At 41.0% G+C, this 22,649-nt stretch overlaps 1 protein-coding gene across 1 annotated transcript in view; it reads right to left on the bottom strand.

Annotated features, from left to right (window-relative positions):
- Gad2 (glutamate decarboxylase 2) overlaps nucleotides 1-22,649 on the bottom strand; it is a 70,761-nt gene that overhangs the window by 21,682 nt on the left and 26,430 nt on the right. The window contains exons 8-11 of the mRNA XM_021192941.2: nucleotides 20,073-20,152; nucleotides 5,260-5,314; nucleotides 3,359-3,475; nucleotides 1,956-2,020 (exon numbers count right to left, since the gene is read on the bottom strand). Coding sequence (XP_021048600.1) covers nucleotides 1,956-2,020; nucleotides 3,359-3,475; nucleotides 5,260-5,314; nucleotides 20,073-20,152 — 317 coding nt within the window. The remainder of the gene's footprint in view (nucleotides 1-1,955; nucleotides 2,021-3,358; nucleotides 3,476-5,259; nucleotides 5,315-20,072; nucleotides 20,153-22,649) is intronic.

Below are 22,649 nucleotides of genomic sequence, written 5' to 3'. Positions count from 1 at the left end.
GCCTTCTTGGCTATGCTGACTCTAGGAAATGTAGTGCTAGCAAGAGAGTCGCCTGAAGGATTTGGTTTGTTCCCAAACAGGATGCTGGACAATGCTTTGCCATTATCCTGTGACTGTCACTCAGGAATGCCCTGAAACCACAGAGAAGCGATGGATCATGGATTTCCTTTTTCTCTGGAGTGAGTCATAAGCTTTAACTTGTGATACTTACAGAAAATTTATTTCTCCAACTTAGGCACACTTCTTTCCTAAACTTAAGCCCACATACAATTGTGCTCCACCAATTTCCAACAGTTCTGTGATCTTATTCCCCAAAGAGAGTGCACATCATGCTAAGAAACTCCAGGATAGTTACCATCAGCTTCGTGCTCAAAGCATGACATGGCAGTGGCCTTATTTCTGAGTATTTCATCCTTGGCTATTATGTTTGGTAAATTTAGTTGTAACCTGATTTTGAGAATTGTGGCAGCAAGAACACAAAGGACTCCATGTTCCAAGATGAATACTCTGAGCTTTCCTCTCAAATAATAGTCTTCAGTACAAAAGCGTGTGGGTGTTTGTTTTTCTGAGGCTCCAGGTAGGTAATTTAGTGAGCTTTCAAGTGATGGTGGTGGTGGGGTGTGCCATGGTTCTCTGCACTTGCAGAGTGAGGAGGCATTAAAGGTAGTATAAAAGATGCTTATACTTTCTGTCAGTCAGAAACAATCAGAGCATAGAAGGTATTGTGCACTGGCCACTTCTGAAAGCACATGAGTTTAATTCTGGGTAGGCATGTACGGTTCTAACTAAACTTAGGTGGAAGCTCACCTGCTCTCATCTCCCCTCACCCATGAGCCTTGGAATCAGAACAAAGATAGTGCTAGTGACTTAACCCTGGCATCAGACTCAGGAACAGTCAGTCCACGGCATGGGACTTGCTGCTCTGTCCTGAGTTTTCTCCAGGCTTACTTCTGATAATTCAACAGGGCACTCTTAGCTCTCTCCTCAGCCTCCTTCTCTCTCATATCAATAGTCATGGGTTCTGTGCCCGTGAGCTGAGTATCAATCACACAAATCCTCTCTGGTGAGGCCTCTCTGTGTGCTGACAGATGCTCCCAAGCTCCCGAAGTCTCTTCTCCAGTCCTGAAATGGAACGTGTGCCAAGATATCTAGGGGCAGAGCCAGGGTGAAGTTTTTCCTGGGCAGTATCTGGCTGCTTGGCAGGGTGCAGTAGGCAGTTGGCAGCCTCTAATGAATTCAGGCTTTCTCCATTGTCCAGAGTGTCAGAACTCACAACTGTAGCTGCCCTGGTTGACTTTCTGTAATGGGAAAACTGCTGTGTTGCAGAGGCATAGCCTGAGGCCATATTTTGCAGTCTGCATTTTCCCCCTTGGACCTCCATATGTTTTATGCTAATCAAATATTACTTTCTTAGTGTTCTTCATTATTTCTCAATGGTCTGCTGCACTAGCCCCAAATAAAAGCTACTTACTGTATCAATCCAAGCTATGTTAGAAAAGGGTCATGGTGGAATGAAGCCAGGAAAATGAAGTTACTGGCATGTCTTACTTCAACTCAACTGGCTATATCTAATCCCAAAGGTAACTTGCAGCATTACAAATGACAAGGTACTTACCTACTTTGATAAAACTATGTATAACTATCTTTAAAGCTGTGAATACTACTCTTATGGTAACATGAAAGCAATAGATCTTTCTAGAAAAACGTGGACAGCTTGCAGGTTGTAAAATCATGGTGTTAGATTCAGAGCTGGAAGGAACGAATCTAGAGACAAACCCCGATTTTGAAAGGCATTCTCCATGGGCTACATTTTTTTTTTCTCTTAGGCTTGGGCAAGGCTCATAAATACAGGCAGAGTGGTCTTGGAATTCCAAGCCTTCTTTAGAAGTTGAGTGCTGTTCTCTTTTATGTAGCTTTTTAACACTCTACATTACAGACTAGGAAATTATACATACCTCTCTACACCGCTCAGCTTCCACTTGTGTTTCCGGGACATCAGTAACCCTCCACCCCAAGCAGCCTGAAAAAGCAAAACAGATGAGGAAGACTGTAGCAATTCTCTATGGCCTAGATTTCTAGTTTGGTGTCTCCCATATTAATGGGAATGCCATCCTATGAAAATGACCTGCATAGTTCCATGTTGAGTAAGGGAATGGACCATCTTCTAATGTGAGGGCTTTAAATTTCAAGGTTGAAGTCTCTGGTTCTCTCTTATAATTATACATTATATATTTATAATTATGGAGCCAAATTGGTGTCACATTTCCCTAGTCTACATGAGCTGGAGAAAGACAGCTTTCCCATCACTTGCTGTGGTTTTAAAGTTATCCCTTTGGAAGCCCCATGCTTTAGAATGAGAAAGCCTATGGTTGCCACAGTTGGAGTGGATAGGATGGGCTGGAAACCATTAAACAGGATCTATGTTGAAGGCCAGAATGACCCATCTTAATGCTAGCTGCAGTATAAGCTTACAATAGCATAAAGAGTTTGCACCTGGATGTGTGACAACTTACAGGAAGAAGATATTGCAACAACAACAACAAAAGAAAAGGAAAGGAGAGTAAAAACCATCAGCTGAATTAAACATTGTGCTTAGTTGGTGATGATTTGTGATCGGTTGTTTATCACAAATATTTTACCACACTGTGGATCATTAGCAAGAACTTTGCAGAAGGCAACTGATCTTCAAGCTACACCAAATAACATACTCAACTTAAATTCCTCCAGTCTTGTAAAAAACATATATGTTTTTATTGAAAATGATGGTGTACATTCTTCATATTTTGGTACCTTATGTTAAAACATCTCAAATACAGTTCAGCTTCTTAGTTCACGAAGCTAACGTATTAGAAATTCGGTAATTGACATTTCCTAATTTTAAGTTGGAAAGCCCATTTTTTCCACTGAGCACATAATTTTCTAACTTGATGTTGAATTTTACAATCCTATGGATTTATGTTACAAATGTAAATTCTGACTATAGCTACAAGGGAGACTAAATATTTGTGACTATTTGTATGAGTGACTTTTATTTAGAGATATTATGGACAAATGAATTGAGAACCTAGTGTTCAGCTCAAGTACTGGCAATGTCGAGAATATTTTCATTTGGGGAAATCTTAATGCATAATCAATCTCAGGCTGTTTCCAGTCAATATCACATACTATGTAAGTTCTGTGCCTCTGAAATCCTTAAAAGCTGAGATGCCACCATTACAAATGTAATGAGAGAGAGAGAGAGAGAGAGAGAGAGAGAGAGAGAGAGAGAGAGAGAGAGAGCATGCAAATTGTATTCCATGAGTTTGATCTAAAAGAAGGTGCAAAGGTGTTTAATGGGTAGTTGCTGAGGGTTACTTACATCCACGTGCATCCAGATCTTATACTTTTTGCAGATGTCAGCTACAGCCAAGAGAGGATCAAAAGCCCCATACACAGTGGTTCCAGCTGTGGCACTCACCAGGAAAGGAACAAATCCCTACCAAACCAAGAAAGCCCCAGTTGTGTAAAAACAGGTCTGTGAACTTATTTACTCATTTAATTTTTGAGACAATGTACATAGCCCAGTCTCACTTGGAACTCAGTATGTAGAGTGGCCTCAGTATGTGACAGTGCTTTCAGCTCAGCCTTCTGAGTGCTGGAACTACAGGCATGGGTACTACCCTAGAAGTCCAGGCTTCTTTTAGTGAGCCGATTGAAAACATGGAAACTCTCCTCCACCATGTGCATTGATTGCCTTAATCATCAGAAGAGTTGTCAACACTCCAGACTGGCTAAATCAATGACTCCTCCAAGATCCTGAAGTGTCCACTAGTTGCCCCTGACGTCTGCCCAGTGACAGTAGCAGTTAGCAGCACTGAAGGTTTCCAGTGATGTCCCCTAGTCATTTGCACACTCCAGGTAGACTGACTGATCCTTTTCATTTACTTTCCTACTTTCTAGTCTTCCTTCTTCACCTCCAGGCACCCGAGTTTAACTCCTTTAGCATGGGCAGGTGGGACGGGAGGGAGAAAGGACTCTGCCAGCCCATGCTTCTATGTGGAGTTGCTCAGGTGATTTATTCAGGGCCTCCCATTGGGGATAACCATTTTCTAAGCCGTGGCTACATGAAAATTGATTTAAATAATCGGAAATGGCTACAAGGGGGCAGAAGAAATCATAGATAGAATCAGCATAGTCACACTAGGCTGTTCTCGTTGTCCTGTTGGTTTACAGACCCTGGTATTTTCAGGGTTTGTCCTTAGGGGGCAGCAAAAATTTAATCTTATTGTTCATGTTACTAGGTACCTTCCTAATACATGAAAACTGCAGGAGAAAAAAAGTCATATGAAAATAAATGATTACTGCTGAGCACATAGTAATTTCATCTACTGCTAAACCAGGCATTGTGCCTATTATTTACAAAAATTTACAGAATTCTGAAAGCAATTGCTGGCATGTGAAAGATTCAAGGGCATACTCTTTGATGGATATTGTTATTTCATTTTGTATTTTTAAGATAGGGTCTCATATACCTTTCAAAATAGCCTCAAGCTTCATATGTAGCTGAGTATGACTTTGAACTTCTGATCCTTTCGCCTTGACCACACTTATGAATGCTTGGGATCAAACCCTGGGCCTTTTGCAAGTCAAAGAAGTACTCTTGTTATTTTTAAAAGAGTTGTAAATTTGTGCCTTCAGAATCAGCTGTATGGTTTAATATGTGACTATCAATCGCATGCTGCATGAGCATTCTAGTTCTTAGTTACGAGAAGGGTTGTTCATATGTGTGCCAAGCTTAGCACATAAGGAGACTTTGGAACCTCATCTCTGTATAAATATCTACTCCGTGACTTAAACTTTTATAATATATATATATATATATATACATACATAAATACATACACACACACATATACACACCCCAACATGATGGGACTGTTTTTCAAGTCATAGCAACATGAAAACCAATTTAAATAATATGATATGGCTACAAGAGGGTGGATGAATGTTACAGATATGATCACTCTAGGCTGTCCTGATTGTACTGTTGGGTTATAGACAGTGATGTTTCACAGATGTGTGTGTGTGTGTGTGTGTGTGTGTGTGTGTGTGTGAGTGTGTGTGTATACTCAGACCAACATGATGATTGCATGAAAAAAAATCATATTCTAGTTAAAGCTTAGAGATTGAGATTTGGATCCTTTCTAAAAAAATGAAACCTAAATAACCTTTTTAAATGTTATAAATCAAAATACATATTGCGGTGTCAAAATCACTTACTTTCTGTTTGACTTCAAGGATTCTTCTTTCAAGATCAGATGGAATCATTTTCCCTCTGTAAGAAAAATGGAATATGTTGGTTTGTCTGGACTAGTTTGCTTTGATGTCTTCACAGCATATGGAGCCTCAAGATAGTCAGCACCAACTCATATCATTAACTAGTGCCCAATTAAGATAGCTTGTTGGCTGTCTCTAGGGATAGAAGCAAGTGTATTTATCTCCCTATATGACATGTGACTATTGCTTCACATTGTTTGGAGACACTAGATTTCACCATGTTTTTGTAAAATAGCCACACAGCTCCTCTCCTTTGACCAGTCTGTTAAAGCTCATCCTTTTGATTAATTTGAAACAGGCCTTTTTGGGAACAAGGCAATTTGGTAATGAAAAAGAAATTCAGAACAGATTTTCACTCCAAACCTTCCAATGGGTGGGCATATAGTTTTTAGGAAGAGAAAATCCATTTGAGACATTTGGATGAAAATGTGGGGCCCCAAACCACCCATGTACCCACATAGTATGAAAGCATAAAGCCAGCCAAAACTTTGGGACTCAAATTTCAAAGACTCAGACAGAAAAACACATGAGGAAGAAACATCATGTTGTTCCCAATATATCTCTTTCCTAAAGGACAGAGGTGCCTCCTTACTATGATCATCAGTTAGCTACAAAGGCAGGAGAAGGAGAGGCATCACTGAATTCTGATGCCATTTCTTTCCCAAACACACAGTGACCCCTGGCTACTTCATCATACCTATGGGTATCTTTCCAAAAATATGTGAGAACGAATATAGATTCATTCTCTAATCTCTCGTTAGTCTTTAAAAATATCTGAAAATTTTAGAGAGTGTATGTCAGTTACATTTCATTACAGATTTTAAAAAGAAGCATGACAAAATAGTTGGAATATACAGCAGACATTAAACCTCAAAGCTAAGAGAACCACTGGCTTAGATGGCTCTGCAGAGCAAAGTAATTCATATGAAATTACTTAGTCAACAGTAATGGAGAAGTTACTAGATACTGGAGTGTCATTTGCAATTTAGCAAAAGGTATTACAGGTATATTGCTATGAAGAGTAAGCCCTCAAGGCCAGAGCATTACGTTGTCCAGACTCTTGTGAGGCGGGAATGAAAGAGAGAAATGGAGCTGGGAATGAGCTTCCACGAGCATCCTACACCCTACATTTTCCATCCCTCATAGATTCTCAGGAATATCCTTTAATTCAAGCTTTCATAGACCTATTCATGGTCTCCTTTGCCTGAGAAATGTTTGTATAATTCTGGATACATAGATATAGAGCAGGTACCCAAGTAAACACTGATAATAAATCAGATCAATTTATCTTGTTTGCGTGGGTATATGCTTGTGCCTACATGCTCATGTGTATATAGGTGGGCATGTTTACAGGCACACGAGCTTGTGTGTATGCACATCTGTGGAGGCTGATTCTCAGACTCTGGCCATAGGCCATAGTTTCTGCTGAGGTAGAATCTTTCACCGGCCTGAAACTCACCAAATGGGGTAGGCTGATTGGCCAGCAAGCCCCAGGCAATTTGCTTGTCTTAATCTTACCACTAGGCTTAGCTTTTTAAACATGAATTCTGGGGGTTGAACTCATGACTTTATGATTGAAAGACAAGTACTGTAGACTGAACTATTTTCCTAGTCAAGAAACTTACATTAGTTTTTGCATGAATATAATTTTACCATTTGTTAACAGAGAAAGCAGACCAGCTACACTGTGATACATGTACCCGTTTAATTTTACACAAAGAATTAAACCTTGGCTGAATACTTTATGCTCCAGGATGTTGCTCATCTTTTGGATTTTCTAGAGTTGACCAATATGTTTATAACAGCAATTAAAAAAAATCATTCCAACATATAATCCAATGACATAGTAATCTGATATTTATATGGTGAAGTATAACAAAAAAAAACTGTTAAAAGTCTTCAATTTCTGTCACTAAACCTTTGGGTTTCTACAGCAACAGAAGATTTTGTAGTGCAGTAAAATCACAGCAATTCATAGCTTACAATAGCCTTAAATCTTAGTCAGGTTGTTTCAGGTAATGGTTGCTGGTATTGTGCAGCATGCAGGCATGCACTGAACAAAGTGTCCTTTTTACAGTGTTCAGAATCAAACCTGTAGTGAAATGCAGGATACAAACATGACTGAATGCTGCTAGAAACATCTTGGAATCACTTCATGTTGATTTTGAATTAATATTTGCTCATTGCATAGTCATAAACCTTTTACTGTTGCAAGATTTTTCATGATCTCCATAGGCAAGTGACCCTAGATAGGGTTGTGACCCACTCTTGATGAAGCTGTGTCTTGCTTCACAGAATGTCTCATCCTGCTTCCATCAAACTATTCAAACTTCTGAGGAAAATTTGGCAATGTATTTCTCTCTTAAAGTTTTAAATAAGTTAAAATTGCTGTGGTATTTTTGTATAGAAACATGGAACTTCAAAGAAAACTCTTAGAAACTGGCTACACATCTCTTAAATTTCTATACTTTCTACAAGCTTGGAGAGTCGTGGGCAGATTGATAATTTCTATTTACTCATCAAACTACATCAGGGTATTTTGTTACATATAAGCCAGTCAGCTGTCACTGAGTGGTCAAGAGTTGGGGTATATTAGACCTGGGAATGACCTCCAGGCGTCGCTCTAGTTTTATTTCATTTAGCAAAAGAAAGGAGGAGGCTGAGAGGGGAAATGACCACCTGATACAAGGGGCTGCCAAAAGTCATGGATTATAACAAAAAATAAACATAAAGCTTCCAGGACAAACTTAGAGGGACATTTTGATTAGTAAGGCTATTTGGAAAGGTTCGATTCTGCTTTTTAATTGTCTGAGAATTTGGTACTCACAATTAATGTGTTTTGATCAAATCCTCCCCCATCATTTCCCCTCCACATCTTATCCTGTCTTCACCATCACCATTTCCCCTCTAAACTTTATGTGCGCATCTGTTTTTTCTAACCCACTGAATACACTTCATGCTGCCTGTATGTGAATGGATGTGAGTCCATCTACTGGAGCATGGCTAGACAGTCTTCCAGTGACCACATCCCTGAAGAAAACTGAGGAGAGGTTGTATCCTTTGATAATAACATCCTGCTTTCAGGAATCAGAATTATCACCCAAGCCTGCCTGGGAAACAGCAGTGAATGCATAATTCACTTCCTATTACATGCCCATAGTGGTATCTGAGAATATTAATGTCTGATCACACAGACAGTTTGGGGCTGTGGACATAAGACTTATCATTGTTTTTATTAATTTTATTTTGTTTTAAGAACTTCATATGTGGGCACTACATCTATATAACTTCCATACTTCCTCCTCTAGCCCCTCTTGTCTTGTTTCTCATATTTCCTAACTCCAGATCTTTTCTTTACACACATGAACATACATGATGAGACCATTTACTATTGCTCATATGTGCATGTATCCCCCTCATCAAAGACATTTCTTTTTGCAATTGATGGGGCTATTATTGAGATCTGTCCAGGGCTTCTCCCATGCTAACATGGGAGGGAAACAATAGATAGACAAAGATATAGGAAGCTGCATTCCTAACATGTGCCCAGATGATTATGATGCAGATAGACCCAGGTTCACATACAGAGAAATAATGCTTTAGAAGTGTACACTCAGTCTGGGTATTACTGTAATAAAGTAACAAGCCAGCTAAAGGCTTTTCATGTGATTCACACTTCAGAGCCCTTGTGGCTATCAGCCAGCAAACAGAAGGGGCTCCAGATGTAGCACAGACACCCTCTGCCTGCCTGTTGGGCCAGAGAACATCTGGTGAACACCAACAGACTTTTCTTAGGGTTCATAGCTGCCTGTCTGGTTTCTAGCCTTTCCAGGTAAGCACTGTGTAGTATGTAAGAGGCTCTGTATGACAGCTTTGCATCCTCTATGTCTGGCCTACCAGGCCTACCCAGGATCTCTATATAATAAATGCCTTTCACATTCACACATCCAAAAGCTGGTGAGCTCATGGTAACCACTGGTGCCAGCCATTCGTGTGGAAGAAGGCACTGCCAGCTGGGTGAGGGATGTTAAACCAAGCTGGGGGTCTGGTATGACCATTTTTCATTGAAGTTTTTGATAAGTGTAGTTTTTAAAAAGTCACACTGTAGTGTCAGATGCAAAGTTGCCTGGGGAAAAATCCCAGAAAGACATTAGTCAGTTGGGAAATTCTTTGTGGTAAGATACCAAATCAGTAAGTCTTTGTGGCCTGTGGACTGTGGTTCATGCCTGCCTATGTGTGCACCCAAAAGTGGAAACTATCTTCCTATATAAAGGTCGTAATGGAGAGGATGTATCTATCCATTGAACTCATTAGTAGAGAAAGGACATATCTCTACGTAGGCTTCTAGATGGTCACATAACGGTGCTCAATAGTGATTGATCTTGCTTACAGTGCTTCAGAAACTGAAAAATTTCTACCAGATTTTCTTTAATTATTAGGAAATAGGCATGGTTTTGTCCAGAGCATTCATGTGGGAAGAGAGGACTCAAATATTGTTACCAATGTTGCAGTGCCTCTGGCAGTGGTAAGGAATAGCCAGGCTTAGAAGTATTCACCATGCTATGCTTTCTCATGTGTTCCCGACCAACAATGCAAGAGAATTATCACTGCTTACTTTGTAGATAAGGGATAGCTGAGTATGAAAGAATTGGATTCTATCGCAGATCCAAGTCTAACTAGCTGTATTAGAAGCGATATGTTTTTCTTTTTATTCATTTATAAAACAGGAGCACTGGCCTTGAGTTTTCTATGAGGACTAAATGGGGTGGGAAGCATAAATACTATAAAATACAAAATACAAAACTCTGCCTAACATACAACACCATGTACTAAATCATGCTTTGCTATTCTAAGTAACATTCGAGGTTAAGACAAAAACCCACCACCATCACCACCAACAACAAAACAACCAACAGCCAACCAACCAAACAAACCCAATGGCTTTTGTAGAACATTAAAAACTAATAATGTAGCTCTTCTGGTAGTTGCACGGCCCTCTGATCACAACATTTAGGAGGCAGAAGCAGGAGCATTTCTGAGAGTTCGAAGCCAGTCTTTGTAGTGAGGTCCAGGACAACCTAAGCTACAAAGTGAGACCCTATCTCAACAACCTGCTCTAATTGATGTTATGAGACTCATGATACTGCTAGGTGGTCAAGAAACTAAAAATAGCTAGGCCACGGCCCTAGCAGAAAACCTAGTGTGGGCCTATTTTCTGATAGAGCTAGGTTTAACTTCCAGAGACCCAGCAGATGACTCTGCAAGGGATGGAAGGAAATTTGCCACACTCTCAGACACTAGGATCCTGACACAAGGCCCCGGATCCATAATTTTGTGGCCATCAGTCACATAGGGCAACCCCCAAGCTCCTGGTATTCTGTCTGGACTCCACCCCCAGTTACCTGGCAACAGCCAGGTATGCTCCTCCCCACAGTTACCTGNCAACAGTCAGGTAGGCCTGGCCCACTATAAAAGGGACTGCTTGCCCCTCCTCCCTCTCTTGTTTTTACCCTCTTCCTCCTGCCTCCCTTACTCTCACCTCCCTCTCTTGCCCTCTTGCTCCCCCTCTCTCCACATTCCCATGGTCGGCCTCTATTTCTCTATTCTCTCCCTCTCTCCGCCTTTCTACATTAAATGTCTTAAGACCATGAACTGCCCTGTTAAGGAATTTTTCACCTGTGCCCATTTCTTCAATACTTTTCCCCACTTTCTCCTCTATATATTTCAGTGTCTCTGGTTTTATGTGGAGGTCTTTGATCCACTTAGACTTGAGCTTTGTACAAGGAGATAAGAATGGATCAATTCATATTCTTCTACATGATAACTGCCAGTTGTGCCAGCACCATTTGTTGAAAATGCTATCTTTTTTCCACTGATGGTTTTAGCTCCTTTGTCAAAGATTAAGTAACCATAGGTGTGTGGGTTCATTTCTGGGTCCTCAATTCTGTTCCATTGATCTACCTGTCTGTCACTGTACCAGTACCATGCAGTTTTTATCACAAATGCTCTGTAGTACAGCTTGAGGTCAGNCATGGTGATTCCACCAGAGGTTCTTTTATTATTGAGAATAGTTTTGCTATCCTAGGGTTTTTGTTATTCCAGATGAATTTGCAAATCGCCCTTTCTAACTTGGTGAAGAATTGAGTTGGAATAACAATATTCTTAATGATCTACTGAGCTACCCATAGAGCAGAGCTCTGCTCAGTTCTTATCAGAGAAACTTCTTACAGTAAGTAGATGGCAATTAACACAGAGACCCACAAATGGACAATGAGCAGAGAGTGAGGGACTAGAAGCACTCAGTCCTAAATGGGATGTCTTCATTAAACTCCTCCCCTCTGGGGTCAGGGATCTGCTTGGAAAGGGAAGCTGAAAGAGGTGAGACAGTACTTCAGGAACAACTGGAGTGATGTTCATAGTGACTCACAGACACTGTGACAGCATACAGAAGACCCACATGGATTCAGACTAGAAAAATATCCCAACACTGAGAAAAGGACATGGACAAGGGCCCCCACCCTAACCAAGAAGCTATGTGAAATGGAAATCAGTAAGGAAAGGGAAAATCCGCTTCTCTGATTGAGTGTCACTGGATTATCAACCACACTCCAGGGAAGGCGCCATGCCAGGACACAAAATGAACTCTGGGGTTTTTGTGGGGCTTTTTGTTTCATTTTGTTTGAGTATTTTTTTTCCTTATTGGATTTTTTTGTTGTTGTTGTTGTTGTTGTTGATTTGTTAGCTTGATTTAATTTTTGTTTGTTTTGGAGAGATAGAAGATGAAATTTGGTGGGGAGGATGGATCCGGGAGGAGTTGGAGGAGAGGAAAGAATATGGTCAAAATATATTGCATAAAACCGATTTTATAAAAAAGAATATAGGCCAGGTGATGGTGGCACACATCTTTAATCCCAGAACTGGGGAGTGCAGAGGCGGGCAGATCTCAGAGTTCAATGCCAGCCTAGATTACAGACAGGACAGTCACGGATACACAGAGAAATCCTGTGTCAAAAAAACCTAATCAAGTTAAAACAAAAACAAATAAACAAAAAACAAAGGAAAATAAATAAAAAGTGAAATATTTTAGAGAAAAAAGTGAGACTATTCTGTATAAAAATAAAAAGTGTCTTCCAAATCATCCTTAGAAGAAAATGTTTTGCGCAAATGTTATGAAGTCAAACAGAAGATAGAAAAGAGTCTAGATAACAGAAGAGAGTAAGGAGACAGCCTGGGGTGGCGCAGAGGAAGGAAAGGTGCTGTTGTCAGTGTGAGGCAGCCATCAGAGTAGACCAAGCTCTTGACCTTGGAACCTGGGTCATTTCGATAGAAAGTGGAAGATTGTTCATGAAAGAGTTAACAAGAGAAGTGGCATTACCTCAGGTGAGAAAGGAGGCTGTGAACTATTTCTGAATATATAAAGTGTGCTTTCTGTGAATTTAGGGTAATCTTAAAATTCTCAAGGAAATGAAGGATTCTTCCTTAGGCAAATGTAAATGTTAAGGATTTACTCAAGGAGATAGAGAAATTTTGAGTGGTGGGGGGATAGCCCAGTGGTAAAGAAGAGCACTGGCCATGAGTTCAGATTTGTCCTGCTGTGGCAGGTAGGAGAGGGTGACTGGCCTGCCTACCTAGCCAAAGTAAGTAAGTAAGCAAGCAAGCAAGCAAGCAAGCAAGCAAGTAAGTAAGTAAGTAAGTAAGTAAGTAAGTAAGCAAGCAAGTAAGTAAGTAAGTAAGCAAGCAAGCAAGCAAGTAAGTAAGCAAGCAAGCAAGTAAGTAAGTAAGTAGGTAAGTAAGTAAGTGAGTGAGTGAGTAAGTAAGCAAGTAAGTAAGTAAGTAAGTAAGCAAGCAAGCAAGCAAGCAAGCAAGCAAGCAAGTAAGTAAGTAAGTAAGTAAGTAAGTAAGTAAGTGAGTAAGCAAGCAAGCAAGCAAGCAAGTAAGTAAGTAAGTAAGTGAGTGAGTGAGTGAGTAAGTAAGCAAGCAAGTAAGTAAGTAAGCAAGCAAGTAAGTAAGTAAGTAAGTAAGTAAGTAAGTAAGCAAGCAAGCAAGCAAGCAAGTAAGTAAGTAAGTAAGTAAATAAACAAATAAAGGTGACTGCAGGGTTAGTGAGAGACCCTGTCTCGAGGGACTTAGAAGATATCAATAGTGGGAACCCAGCTTCCTAGCATCCTTTTCTCAACACACAGGGCAGGGGGAGAAAAAAACAAAAACAAAAACAAAAACATTGAAGAAAAGAACAACTTAATGACCAAAACCAAAAACAAACATGCAAACAAATACTGCAACCCCCCCCCCAATCCAAAGATAAAAATAAATGGCAAGAAAGTTCCTCCAAGCAGTCACCCCAGTGTCACCAGGTGTGGGTTTGTAATAATGAGTAAATCCTACAAGTTTACCATAGGTAATAATGGGTAAATCATCTTACAAGTTTACCATAGGTAATAATGGGTAAACCATCTTACAAGTTTACCATAGGTAATAATGGGTAAGTCTTACAAGTTTACCATAGGTAATAATGGGTAAATCTTATAAATTTACCATTGGTAATAATGGCTTAAAATTCATAGAGAAAAGGATGCAATTCATATTTTGAAACTTGCTGGTTCTGTTAAATATGGAAACATTTCATAAATAATATTACAAAGTCTCCAAGAAATCAGGACATCTTTGAAAACAAACAAGGACACTAGAGATCTACCAGAACCAAGTAGAGTTTGTTACAGGTGTGTGGAGGTAGGAACTGTTAGCATTTCAGTGTATGTCATCTCTGCAATAGTTCAAAGTGAAGAAACACCACAGTGTTGTTCTAACGGATGCACGAAAGGCAGGTTTTTCCTCTTGAGAGAGGGATTCATTATGCTGACCTACACCTGCCTCAGTTTCCCAAGTTTTGGTATTCCAGGCATGTGCCAGGGAGGGGGAGGGGGAGGGAGAGGGAGAGGGAGAGGGAGAGGGAGAGGGAGAGGGAGGATCTATGGGGAAAGAGTTCAGAAGACCATGGAAAAACACCTAGAGTAGAGAAAGCCATAAAATCCAAGTGTCTCTGGGAATTTGGCAGAGAGGTAGCCAGATTATTTTAGAAGTTTAAAATAGATTAATACTGCTCAGTTGTTGTGCCTTAAAGGTGTAAATAAAAATAATAGTCCAGGCTCCATTATTTGGGAGCTAGCTTGGTTAAGACAAAAACTGTAACAATTATTTTTTTTTTTTAAAAAGTTACTAACACATGAGCATCTCCATAGTTGCAGGAACAGCCTTTGTCAAGAGTCAATCAATATCCCCTTGTGGTAAGATCTCCCAATGACTTAGGTATAGAAAAAGTGTAGGTAAGTGTAGTTGAAGCCGTATATGAAAAGCCCACAGTCAGCACATTGTACTCAGTGCTGACAATTGAAATCTTAGGATCAGAAAAAAGGCAAGGATGGCAGGTCTTGTCTGTCACTCCTAGCAAGCGAAGCACCGCATGTCCCAGCCAGAGACAAGGCAAGGAAAGGAAGTAAAACCCAGCCAAGTCCGATAGAAAGTGAAGGTTTCTGCTTTCAGATGACATGATTGTATGTAGAGAAAACTGTAAAGATTCCACCAAAAAGTTGTTCAAAAGTAATTATTGAATTCAGTAAGGTTTCTGGACACCAAAATCCACAAGGGAAAAAAAAAATCACTGGAATCCTCTATGCCAGCAATGATTTATCTAAATGAGAAAATGAAAAAAACCAATTCATTTCAATTGAAAATAATAAAAATACTTAGAGATCCATTTATTGAAGGAGCTAATGGCTTATATACCCCAAAGTGAAAAGGAATCAACAAATGTGGTATACATGTGTACAATGGGACATTATTTACCCCTGAAAAGGAAGAGATTCTAAGATATAAACATGGACAAACTTTGAGGACATTATGCTAAGACTTCTCATAAAAAGTCACTAGGTGATCATACTTTAATGAGCAGGGACCAAGAGTAACACAATCCTCTACCAAATCCACATATAGAGAATATACAATAAAAGTAAATGGTGGTTGGCAGGCACAGGGAAGAGGGTGATCGGTGGTTGTTATCTGATGGGCACATTTCCAGTTTATGGTGGTTTTACAATGTGAGAGTTGGATGCCACTAAAATGTACACTCAACACAGTTGAGACAGCACTGTGCATTTGACTATAATAATGACAGGAGAGAGAAGAAGCAGTTTTCTTAACTGGTGAAAGTTAGTAGGTCTCTTCTGAGTCCTGATTCCCACTTACCAACCATGTGACCTTGGACACAGCATCTGTGGCTTTGATATAAGCTAAATGAGAAAGGACAGCTCGCCATAATGTTTTACATGATTGCCTGTATGGCCACATACCATAATAACACTGTGTCAATAAGGGTACATGTGAGGCATATACTATTTTGTGTTAGATGAATTAATTAGGTCAGTTGCTTACAGCAGGTGGACTGTGACCACTTGTAACAAGCTATGAGTCTTGGCTGTTACTATTTTGTAACTTCCTCGTGTAGGACATCACAAGTGCGTCCGAATTCTCTGCATAGAAATTTGGAGGGAATTGGATGCTTGGGCTTCCCAGCTCTGCTCTGTAATAACTGATTCAGTGTCTCTTGCTGGTCTGTCCTGTTACTGTGCCTGTGGGCGCTCCCCAGGGTTCTGAAGTAGCCCCATAAGGTTCTCAGTTGAAGCCTTGGCTCCAATTCAGTTAATTTAACAAAAGTGTTTAATGACCCCAGATTATTTACACTTTCAGTTGTTTTACTAAATTGTATGACAAAGTGTGGTACTTTAACAAGCACAGGGAGCCATGATCTCAAAAGCTGGAGGAATGGTTTTAAAACAGCAAAAATGTTTACAAAACACTAGTACTTAATTAGTGTTCCAACATCAGTCAGACAACCACAATAGAATTCTTGCTGCCTGAGCCAGGTGCAGCCAGTGACCCTTTCTACTGTGGTGTCAACCAGGTATCACGTGTCCTTGTCAGACTTATCTCCTGCACAGGCACAACAAATTACTAGCAATTGAGATAATGGAAAAGAAAGTCTGAAGGGAAAAGAAAAAGAGATGGAGAAATGGAAGAGAAGGAGTGGGAGCGGAAAGGAGAGAATTAGTTTCTGAAAGTTGCCATGAGTCCCATCGAACACAGGCATTGACAAATAAACAAGAAGGATGGAGTTAGAAAACGAACATTTCAAAATCCTCAAAACAATTCAGATAAGAATTAGAAATGGATGCTCAGCTAAGTAGTGGCTGAATGCTACAGGACACACTGCTACCTCTTCAAATCATGTACTCACAGTAAAGAGAGTACCCTTATTTTAGAATAGTTACGGTTAACATTGTTAATAGTGACCCCAGTCTCCTGACAAGCTGGCAAGGAGAAGTCCTGCTTTGCTGGAATCCCTGCTCCACACACCTCACTTGAATTGAATCATGAGAAAAAAATCAGACAACACAAATAAATTATCTAGTCCTTCAGAAATAGCATCAGATAATTCTCAAGCACACCTGTGATCCCAGTGCTTGGGAGCCAGAGGCAGGGAGGCCTGGGCATCAGAGTTAGACAGAAATAAAAGAAATTAAAACAGGAAAGAAAAAAATCATCCCAAGAAAGGTAAATGAGTGGAGGAAAGGCTCCAGACTGAAGGAGAGTGAAGAACTACTTAACCACAGGCTGGGCAGTGGTCACCCTGCTGGTGGAGTGGTGGAGGAAGTGGCTGTAGGGGAGGGGCCCCTCAGCCAGCCTCCACTAACCAGTGAGTTCCTGGCCAATGAGAGATCTGGCCAATGAGAGATCTGTCTCAAAAACCAGGCAAACAATACCTAAGGAAAACAATACATGAGGTTGTCCTCTGGCTTCAACACGCATGTGGCCCTGGTATGGTGGTGCTCCTGCTTGCTCCTATGGTGCCCTATTTCTGAGCTCTTCTATTTGGTACTTCATTTTAATCATTTATATTGTTTTCAAATCAGAGTATAGCGAGTTTGAGAAAAAGGTAGTCGTTAACAGTTATAGTTTCTACAGTGTCTATTACTTTGCATAAAAAATGTTCAAAAATTTAACATAGTAGCTAAAAATAAGAAATCGTGCTCAAATCATCTTGGGTTCAACAGTGCATTCCTGTTTTTGACCTAGCAACATTAACAGACACATAAAACCAAAGATGGCTGTGGAATCAACACTCCTCCTGGCATCGGCCTTTCTGGGCTCACCCTCTAGGACGTGGAAATTTAGCTAATGCTGTCCTGTTCTTTTCCACACCTACCAGTCACTGTCAATCCCATAAACTGCCTCTCCCCTCATGCCTCCACTGAACCCGCTCACAGCCTAAGCAACTCCACTGTGCTAATTATGGTGCTATCAGTGGGCTGCTAGTCACACTTCACTGGAGGCAGAGTTGACACTGTTGACCAGCTTCTGCCTCTGGGAACTCTTATGGCCCTTGACTACTCTTCCCTTTCTGTCCTCCTCTGACCACACAGGCTCTTCTTTCTTGATGGTTTCTTTCCTGGGTTCCTTCCTAGGTCCATTGCTTCCTGGCTTCTTCTATCTCCTGAGCTCACCTGTACAACCACTACTTATTACTCTCCCATGATGTCTTATAAACTCAACATCTCTATGTCTCCACAACTCCTCCCCTTAGCCAGAGTGCCTCATCTCAGAGAACAGTGCTGAGCCACCAGAGCTGAGGAGCCAGAGTCTGCCGTCCACCCTTGGCCCACCTCTCAGCCTGGACGTCACTCCTGTTTTCCACATCCATGCAGTCTTCCCACTGTTTGCCACTCCCTGTTCACACTGCTACCACAGCCATCAACTTCTATCCTCTAGCCCACGCACCATCATATTTCAGATGATTCCTCAAACAGAGCTATAATGTTGCCTCCCTGCTTGAGACACCTGAAGGACATTCTGTGATTTCAACGGAAAGTCAGCTTAACATGGTTCATAAGCTCCTTTCTGACAAGGACATTGTGACCACATCCTTCTACCCTGAGTTGTTATGTGACTCATGCTTGGAATGTGCTCTGGTCCCTGCCTGGAACATTCTTCCATTCCTCTTTATCCATCTAACTCCCACTGCCCACAGGTACAATTAGGTGCGTACGGCCCTCTGTGTGACTCCCCTGTTGTAGTATTTCCCTTCTCTTCGATTGCTGTTTGTGCTGTGGCATTTGTACCATCTGAAATCATGGGCATTGTGCCTGACACTGCACTTGCAGAGCCCATTTTGATCATGTGTGAATTCTGTACCCTTCCAAGTTATTATCCACATAACACACGTTTCTTTTCCTTTTAACTAAATCTTTGAGAGACATCTTTTCCTTCAATGGCTTATTCTGACTCTGAAATACTCAGCTCTATCCACACATATTTTCCCCTAAATATTAATGCACTTTTATGTCCTTAAGACATATGAACACACCACAAATTTGGATTCCATTAAATCAAAAATCTGTGACTATTACCTTCAAGTGAGATTATACCAAGTTTGAGAAAAGGAATAGACACAATGACACATGAATAAAAATTCAGTAGCCCTATCACTGAGAATATTAAATTTTGTATTAACGGAAAGAAAACTGAATTCAGGTTTGTGAGTAAAGGACTTACTTTACATGTTACTCTTTTGATTCATTGATACACATGAAAATTATTTTCAGTTATGGCAATTTCCACTAATATACAAGTGATAATCTGGGGGTTTATATCACCCTATCTTACTCTCCTTTTATTTGAGTATATGTAAACTTAGAATGGTTTTTGATTTTTCAGTTCAGGAGAACACAGTCCAATCAAACAAAAGCTTAAATAGAATGCATGTGTTGACTCTCCTTCATGGTTTCAACTAAGGACTGAGTTTTTCTTTAGCCAGAGCACCAAAGCTAGCTCCCGCGAGTGTCCATCAGAAGACAGCTGTGGGGGTCTTCTTGCACATGTGGCTGTGGGCCCACCCTCCTGAAGGTGTACTCTGGCTTCCCTCACTAGAATGGTCCCCTCCAAATGTGAAGTTTTTGTTGAAAAATAAGGGTAAGCCCACCATTCTCGCAGTACAGTACAGCCCACACTGAACACCCAACCTTACAGCTGTCTCCTCCTGATCTATGGCATCTTCCCACTTACACCCCCTGCTGTACTAAACTTTCATGGAGCCAGGTGCCAGACAGAACACAGCTATCTGATAAACACCTTTGGACCAATAAATGTCTCACTGACCCACTTCCTTTTTATTTGGTGAATGGGCAGAATCTAATGTTTGATAAGATCCAAATTTGTCAGTCTTTACATGGTTTGCCTAAAAATGCTTTTGAGTGCTACCTCCACCCCCAAATAGTATCATACCTATTTCCTAGAAAACTCTGAATCCCGGTGCCAATTAAGACAGACTTTCCTCAAGAGAACCCTTTGGTTGCTGCCCAAAGCCATTGAGTTGATGGGGCATCATTTACTTCAGGAAGTTTACATAATCCATGCTGCTCAGTGCTGTCTCCATACCAATCTCTGCTTCAGATGCCTGCTACTAATGTGCCCAAGTGATAAATGTCCCTCTACACTGGCTGGTGAAGGCACTTTTTGATTGGTTTAACAAAGATTCCAATTTCTCCAGTAATTGTGCAAAGCTCCATGGTTTCAAGGAACAACATTTAAAAACTGCCTGGAGTCTGTGCTCCCAAGTGTGGCCTTGTCTCAGCTTTGCTGCCCAGTAGTCACTGTCTCTTTGCAGATAAAGAGGTACCTGTGGGGTAGGGCTGGTCAGTGCTCACCTCTCATCACATTTAATCAGAATCACACTGTCTGTTCCGATCCCTAAGGCTGCAGCTCCCTTCTTGAGAGAAAAGTGACTCTGTGAAGAAAAAAGAAGCGCATTCTGATTAGCTTTATGAAGACCAGCCCCATCTGATTAGCTTTATGAAGATGAGACCCATCTGCTCTGCTGGAGTTTCTCCTTCTTTGTTTCCCGTCTGCTCCTCTGATGCCTGGGCTTCTCAGAACATAACCTGCTCACACATGCTGGGTTTCTGTTGTTTTAGTTATTATACATGTGGTTTTAAATTTTGATTAGTTTATTTTTATGTATGTGGGTGTTTTGCCTGCACGTATGTCTGTGTACCATGTGGGTACCCACAAGGCCAGAAGAGGGCATTGGATTCCCAATGACTAGAGTTATAGACAATAGTGAGCCCCCATGTAGATGCTGTGAATTGAAACAAAGTCCTCCAGAAGAGCAGCTAGTGCTCTTAACTTCTCAGCTCTCTCTCTAGCCCTCCTATTTATTATGTGCTTTAAAATAAATATGCTATTTTAGTAATTGGTTAAAGTTTTCCTATATGCATACAATATATTTCTGTATTTGCCACTACCCTCTCTCTGATTTCATCTCTTCTTCTTGTTCCTTCTTCCTCCTCCTCCCCCTCCTCCTCTTCCTCCTCCTCCTCCTCCTCTGTATAAGCCACTGAATTCAGTTTGTGCTACCTACGTACTCATAGGAGTGGAGCCATTCACTGGAGCACGGTCACCCTGCCAGAGGACTATCACCTTAAAGAACAGTTGCCCTTGCCTCCACAACAGCCGTCCTTCTCAATAGGTCCTCACCTAGGGAAAGAGCCTCAGAGTCCCTCCACAGTCTAGTATAGAATGTAGACTGGCAGAGTCTCAGAGCCCCTCCACAGTCTAGTATAGAATGTAGACTGGCTTCATCTGTGCAGGTCCTGTACAGGCAACTACAGCTTCTGTGAGTTTGTGAGTGAAGTTGTCATGTACAGAAGACACTATTTCCATCTAGTCCTCCCTGCCTTCTGGCTCTTATGTTCTTTCCATCCTCACCCACTTCCATGTTAGGCTCCAAGCCTTGTGGGAGGGGTGGGATATAGACGCACCATTTGTGGACAAACATTCCACAAGGTGCTTTGACTAGTTCTGAGTTTTTGTGTTAAGCACTATTTCCTAAACAAAGAAAGTTCTCTGATGGTGTCTGAGAGCTACAGTACTCTTTGGGTATAGAGACAGGAATTTGGAGGGGTGTATGCTGCTGTGTCAGCTTAGGAAAGTAATAAACAGTAGTATGTTTACCTCTGGGGCCAATGAGCTCCCCAGCCCTGGGTTCTTGGTCAGTTGCGAGGCATGTGTTTCTTGCTGTAGAGTGTGCGCTAAGTCCATCTGGAAACTAGCCATTTACCTCCATCACATTCATGCCATTATCGCGCTCATGGATATGTCTTGCCAGATTGGTTGTTATTATAGTTTGAAGGGGTCGCACTCATGGTTTTTTAAGTGTTGTGGTGTAACACTTAACTGTGTAACTCAAGTAGCATGTTAACCACCTGTGTAATAATCATTTATGTATTCTTAACTATTTTCAGATATTGTACAACAATTACTACCATCTGTTTCTCAGAGCTCTTTTATAGTGTAAAGCCAAAATTCTTCACTAAACAGTAACTCCCCACTGTCTCTCCCCCCCATACCCCACACACCAACAACCTCTGCCTGGTCTCTGTTTCTATCAATTGGACTATTTTAGGCATAGCACCCACTGTACTTTGTTTATGTACTCTTCCTGCCATGGACAGTCAGGCTGCTTCTGCGATTGGCTTCTGTGGATAGTTCTGCTAGATACTTCTGCTAGATAGTTCTGTGGATAGATACTTGTTTAAGATGCTGTTTTCAATTGCTAAAGGTACATACCTAGAGGCAGAATTACTGGACCGTATGGTTAATATAAGTTTAAACTTCTGAGAAACTGCCATACTACACTCTACAGCTACTGTGTTAATTTTACACTCCTACCAATAGCACACAAAGGATACCCTTTCTCCACATCCTCACCAATGTTTATGATTTCTGCTTCTTTTGGAGACAGGACTTTCTGTGTTGCCAGGCTACGCTTGAGTCTTTGGTTTCACGTGATTCTATTGCCTTAGCCTGCTGAAGTCGGCTTGTGCTTTTCTGGCTCTTGAGGACAGTCTTCTAGTAGACATGATGGTGACACTTCGTGCTTTTGATGTGTGCTCTCTGCTGAGTGACCTAGACTCTCTTCATGTGTTTCTTGACCCTCTGTACATTTTCTTCTGTGAAATGTTTATTAAAGCACTTTGGTTGTTTTTGAATGGAGTTGGTTTCGTTATTATTGTTATTTTCATTGAATTCTCATGAGTTTCTTGAGGAACTATAAAAACCTATTGAGAATTGTAAGTGGATGTGAGGTCCCAGCACAAAGTCACTCTGAGCCAGTCTCTCTCTGTCTCTCTCTGTGTGTGCTGCATGTGTGTGTGTGTGTGTGTGCTGCGTGTATGAGTGTGTGTGTGTGCTGCGTGTATGAGTGTGTGTGTGCTGCGTGTATG

The sequence above is a fragment of the Mus pahari genome, chromosome 3, assembly GCF_900095145.1.
Source record: "Mus pahari chromosome 3, PAHARI_EIJ_v1.1, whole genome shotgun sequence".
NCBI lineage: Eukaryota > Metazoa > Chordata > Mammalia > Rodentia > Muridae > Mus > Mus pahari.
Note: the sequence above shows the minus strand (reverse complement) of the source record. Positions and strands in the feature narration are given on the sequence as shown.